Genomic DNA, 6404 nt, shown 5'->3' on the forward strand with positions numbered 1-6404 from the left:
AAGTGTACCTGCCATGCATGGATGTAATTCACTTAAGTCGAATCAATCACAGCAGTTGTTGAATAACCAGGATATCACAAATATCTTCATCTACTCACAAATTACATGTACATTTCAAGTATTTCTTCCATCTTTCTATAGAACAAGACAAGACAAAATTCATCATTTAAACCATCAATTTTATTGGGTTTTCTTCTTTCTTTTTCTTTTACAATATATTTTTTCTATTTCAGCATTAACAAGAAATAGTTTTTTGACAACACAACAAAGTTGCACTTAATGAATCATGATAAATGGAAACAAGTTGATGAGCTTTTGAGTCTTTGCAAATGTTTTAACTTCAAAACATCATTTCAAACATGCTGTCAGTTCATTCTCCATTCACTCAAAACATATACACGCACATTTATTTCAAACATACACCATTTCATTCGATCACACAGAAAACTCTCTGACTTAACTCTGTTAAGCATCCTCAGCTTGCATTTCCTGACTTAGCCTTTCCATATTGAACACATAAGTGAGTGTGAAACTACACAACTAAATGTTTGGTAATGATATTCCAGATAATTAGGTTTCTACCTAGGGTGATTGTGGCTCAACAATGAGATCATTTCAAAAATAAGGATTCATCTGGATCGTAGAATGTTAAATGACACCAACTTTTATTTGTCTGCTTACATAATGAAATTCATGGGTGTTGTAGCTATTATCACAATCATTTCATTGTAAAGGATTTATCAAACATTTATAAATATTTTGTGAATATGTTCCGATACCTTCATTTCATTTATTTTAGTTACAAATATTAGATAACTATTTCCCCATATTGGTGTCATTTACCACTTTGTAACAAAAGATGTTGTCCAATCAGGAATAAAAGAAATAGAAAGAGTAGAGAAAGAAAAGGTAGCTCTACATAAATAAAGATTTCAAAGGTGATACATGGAAATTATTATATTGCAAATAAAAATTCAAAATATTGAAACTCAAAAGAGTATACGTAACTGTTTCCATATTCCATAGCAATCATTTTTCTTCAAAGTTCTTCCAACATTTGCTTGTATTGTTTTTTTTTGTTTAAAATATTTACATTTGAATTAAATATTTTTAGTCTGACTTTAGCCATCAGATTAAAAGTCATAAATAGGGTTGTCTTCTTAATATTTGCTTTCACAAATATTTCATGTAATACATATATTATATACATTTAGCTTTAATTGTATTTTAAGTTAGAACATAATTTAAGGCAAACAATAAATTAAATGACAATATGCAAATGAGATCGGCCACATTACTGTTTACAAACACCCGTTGAGGAGAAAGCAAACAGCTGTAGTTACAAAAATATAATAAAATTGCACAAGGGTTTTAAACTTTTTGTCACAAACTTGGAAAATGAGGGCAGTGTATTATGGGTAACACAATAACACAATAAAATAACATTTTTCGCTCCACAAAGATAAAAAATAAAAATAGTTCTCCCAAAGATGTAAAACATAGTTGTTGTTATATTTGGCATCTGTGCCCATTGGTTGAAGATGTAAATATCAAATAAGTTTTGGAATGACTTAAAGTTTGAGAAAATGTATACCATTTGATGGTATGTTTGTAGTTTGCACTCGTGGATAAAAATTTACAATAGAGTTCAGCAATCAAAATATAAATATTTGAATCATGCACGCTGTATTTAGAAACTCCATTTAGTTTTTTTCACATAATCTAGGGTCATCGCAATGACATCTACTGGGCACATAGCGAACTATAAAGGGCAGACAAATAAGGATGACAAATATCAAAGATTTTTTTTCATGGCAATAATACTTGTGTAACAATATTTTCTCAAGTCTTTATCAAGTCTGTCAACTATACTGCAGCAAAACACAAATGTCTAAAATTTTGGCCAAGAATATATTTGTTGGTCATCAGCACGGATCCTGCCGCACTGCTGGCAAGCCTTGCAATGTGTCCAGTTTTTTCCGTCCTGGAAGACAGTTGTTTGTGTCCAGACAAACCGGTGATGTCTGGTAGCTAGCCCATAGCTTTCTGTCCTCATTGTACAACTGACACATCTCTTCACTGGCAACAAAGCACTTCTGTCTGCAAAATCTGTGAATATACAAAACAGAAACCTACATGAGTACATGTTGCCATATATGGGTTATTTCACACAAAGTTATTTACATACTACTGACAAGTATAGGACACCATTTTTAAAGTGGTTAATAAGATAATGTATACAGATTCAACCCTACACTGGTGTACTGTTTGAACTTGCACCTCAAATGCAAAATGTGAATTAATTCATACCACTAACAACTCGCATAGATTTTTCTTTTAATTCTTTAAGTGAAAAGCAATTAAGAATTCATTTTGATACGAAATATATCTACACTTTTATTTTATCCAAGAATGCCCGTCCTCTCTCTATTCGACACAGCTTTAAACTCGACTCTACGTTTGTCCCTAAAAGACCTCCTTTCCTTCCCCCCATATACAGCCCCACATTTTATCGCTTAACCATCTCTCCCGCAGTCATTCAAACGTCTTTGTACGCTACGCTATGATGTTGGAGGGCATTACTCTTAAAACGGGTCAAGCTTTATGCAAATGAGGTTGGAGCCTACTACTACTATGGTGTGTGTACATAGTAAATACACACGCTAGTGATCACGAGTGTATATGTATTGCGTTTTCATCTGTCACAGCCCCGGCGTCACTCAAGCATGGACGTTTTCCCCGAGATGTGGGCCAGCAGCCATTTCGGTTAGAGCGGCCTTCGGCCATAACTCATTAATCACCGGTTGTGTAGGCTTTAGCCCTGTAGTAGCTGTGTAAAGTCTCTCTTCATTGATGGTACAATGTGTATTGCTCACAAGCAAAATTTACCCAAGGTAATACTATCCGTAAAACCAACTAAATAACCTCCCAATTCAATTTCTTAAACTGCTCACGACTTATAACTAAGCATAGTCGCATTTACTACATTAAATACAGCTTCATCAATCTAATTTAATTAACACTATGAAGTATTAATTTTTAAAATGAAATTTTAAGTTTTACAGGACTGTAATTTTCACTGGGAGAAGGACCAGGACAACACCCTGGGGATAGTGACCAGCTTCGCTGACCAAAGACTACAGAATGTCAGTATAATAAATAGCTATATAGCTAACGCTTCCAACACTACCAAGTCAACTAGTGACCTTTGGTCAGCATTGATAGAGGACAACTAGGATAGCCGCTGGTCAAACAGCCGACCATCCCCTATACCAGTATACATGTACAGTTCTATAAGCTGGACTGGCATTTTCCCACGACTGGCTATAAAAGTTTTGTTCCTGGTTTTGTTGTAATATTACAAAGCCTACAGTTAACTGAGACAGGTGATGGTGTTTTGCTGACAATAGCTTAAAATGATTTCTAATAATAGGGGCTGGTCTCAATGTACAAGCGATGAATTTTAGGGTCATTTTTACCACTATTCGTCAGATTGAAAATAAATAAAAATAAATTGAAGAAATAATAAAATTAAAACACTATTAAAATGCTAAATGAAGCTGATGTTTTAAACGTGAAACTATTTATATTGTGACTATGAATGCTATCTATTTATTCTGATACCACATATAGCATTGAACAGCATAATAAAGCTCAACTCCTGACTAAATCTATGTTATCCGATCAATACAAGATAGTTTGTGAACAAAGATCCATGGTCCAGATTGTGAGTGTGCCACACAGGGTGTTAATTAGGCCACTTTTGTTTACTATTACCATGACAATCCAATCATATCTTCTCAATACTGGATGTTTAAATATTAATTATGGCAAGGTGTGTTCGCCAAAGGTGAATTATGCAATGCCGCATATATTGGTCACTGCCAGATCTGACTATCTATTGATGAGATACCTTAGTCTCAATGTAAAAGATGCTTACCTGTGTAATATGGACTATTCTAATCGTCTCGTTTTGCTTGTTGTTGATGTGCTGGGAGCTGCCCTCTTTCTTTTCCTCAGATACACTGAAAATGAAAAATAAATTAAGCTATTAATTTATCAAAAAATCTAAATTTAATATGGATAAAATGATATATTCATAATATTTTAAAATAGAATTTATCAAATTACAATATTTCAAATTTAATTCAAATGTTTAATTGTCTTCCATCTAAACTAGATGAAACATTGTTCATATAGTTGTACATAGTATATTGTATTATAAACATGTTCTACAATGTCCTTTTAATATCATGTTGCACAATATATTACAGGTGTCATTGTTAAATAGAACAATTAACTAATCCTTTATACACAACACGATATCGACCAGTTTTATATATAACTGTTCATTTCCATGGAGCAGAAAATAAACATCAGAGAAAATACGATTACGTGAGGCGGGAGTGAACAATGGTATGAAATCAGACGATTGTATTTGTGTAAACCTGCAGATCTAGTAGTATTTAAAAGTCCCTATGAATGAACCTGTTGGATCCTGGCGAAAACCTATCTCCGCCAAGACTTCGTACCTGCCAGGACATGTCCATTACGCTCACCAATCATGAAACACGGCAGCTAAATTTGAATGGCGCAAATATTGTTTCCCGCAATTCATATCCAAACATGTTTTCATTTAAATGCCCGCGTACAATAATATCAGCTGTGACAGAACATGTGCTTGCGTTTCCCCACCAAAATACGAAACATGATAAAATGACTAAATAAGGCACGCAGAAAGGGTTTCAGAGCTATTAAATACGGAAAAACGGGGAATAAAAATCCTAATACAAAAAATCTTGGGACATTGCCACATCTCACTGTTTACATTCGTAGTGAAAACAACATGATACAATCAAGATGGCCGTCAACATCAAAACTATTACACATATGGCAGTCATTAGAAGCTAGCACGATTTTCACTTTGCCCTGACGCTATCTGGGGCCGCTACTACGCGAATTTACAACCGAGAATGTATGTCACAACCGATACGGGCGTAGTTTCTCACCAAACTAGGTCATAGCTCGTAGGATCAACAATAAACACTTTTAACTACGCAACATAAAACAGTGGGAAATATAACATGACAAGGCCTTAAATGGAACAGAAAAACGATGTATTTGATGCAAACCCTTGCAAAATTACAGTGCTTTGATACGATTAGCTAGGAAAGAGTACACACGAGGCGAGGAGAGACCGGCAGGTCATCCCTCATCTCTGTCTGTAGTAGTGAAGACACTTACCATCCATGTGTGTTTGTACAAGTTTGGGTGACGTTGTTGTGTTTTTAGACTCCTCGTCTGATTTATTGCACAAATCCTGACTAGATAACACATTGTCCTCCTTATTAGCACTAGATACACTTCGTACATACTCATCGTCACTATCGTCGCTGCTATACTCCCGATCATACAGAGAATTGCACGGCACACGCGGTAAAACACGTCTGAATTTTGACGTATATCCTTTTTTGTAAAACTCTGGACAGTCTGTGGTCTGTACCCAATCCAATGGTCCTTCCTCGGGAACATCATTTATGATGTCATAGTTCCAGCGAGTTTTTGCCTCCTCGAAATCTTTGGCATATAATTTAGACACCTCAGCCTTAAGGCTATCTTTATCGGGCTTCCCGAATAAACACCTTCGGACTCTTGATATATCCATGGTTTTGTTGTGTTTGAGGTTGATATTTTCCTTAAGTTGAGCCACGGCGTGCATCTTTGATGCGATCATTAGAAACAGAGACCAAGAGTTTACGTCCGATCACACCACAAGTTACACACTGGTCTGCTTCAAGCCCAGACAAGCAGTCGGTAATGAAACGGACGCCTCGCCGGCTCCAGCCAATCACAGGGCGGGCGCCATTGGCCCCGCCCCCCAGTGGGCGGAGTCGCATCACATGACACTCTACGGTGATTGATAGTGTAGCGTATACGGTAGTATCGTGAATCACGCTATGTTTATATTTACAGTAATACTCACCGATGCATATATGCAAATTCGCTTGTTTGTAAACAATGAAAAACAACATTTCTAAAGATTCAAAGTTTACTATATTCATAATAAACTTGGAAATATTATATTCCTATATAATTTGTTGCTAAAAAAGTTCAGTTAATGATTTGTACTTAAAGCTGATTTGCATTTTTGTATATGACGGTCTGTAGCTAAAAATAGAATCAATTTTAGCGTGTTGGTACTTGCTCTGCTCACGTGAGTTCACTGAGCTGTGACACGTAAAGAGACTGATTTAGTTAGCCGAATGAGTACAGTTACACTTACGAACATGTGTGTAAGACAAACTACAACACATGTAGTGTAATGTCGTGGAAGGACAGTCGGATCTGTATCTCCCTGGTGTAAAACAATAAACGACTTCATGATGTCATTTTATATTAGTGAC

At 35.6% G+C, this 6404-nt stretch overlaps 1 protein-coding gene across 1 annotated transcript; it reads right to left on the minus strand.

Annotated features, from left to right (window-relative positions):
- Nucleotides 1-158: 158 nt before the first annotated feature.
- Nucleotides 159-5802, minus strand: LOC138336033 (uncharacterized). Its single transcript, XM_069285302.1, has 3 exons — nucleotides 5245-5802; nucleotides 3941-4025; nucleotides 159-2109 (listed from the first exon to the last, which is right to left on the minus strand). Exons 1-2 carry the CDS (start codon nucleotides 5732-5734, stop codon nucleotides 3955-3957), a joined length of 561 nt encoding a protein of 186 aa, XP_069141403.1. The 5' UTR covers nucleotides 5735-5802; the 3' UTR covers nucleotides 159-2109; nucleotides 3941-3954.
- Nucleotides 5803-6404: the final 602 nt, after the last annotated feature.

Source organism: Argopecten irradians, chromosome 1 (assembly GCF_041381155.1).
Source record: "Argopecten irradians isolate NY chromosome 1, Ai_NY, whole genome shotgun sequence".
NCBI classification, from domain to species: Eukaryota; Metazoa; Mollusca; class Bivalvia; order Pectinida; family Pectinidae; genus Argopecten; species Argopecten irradians.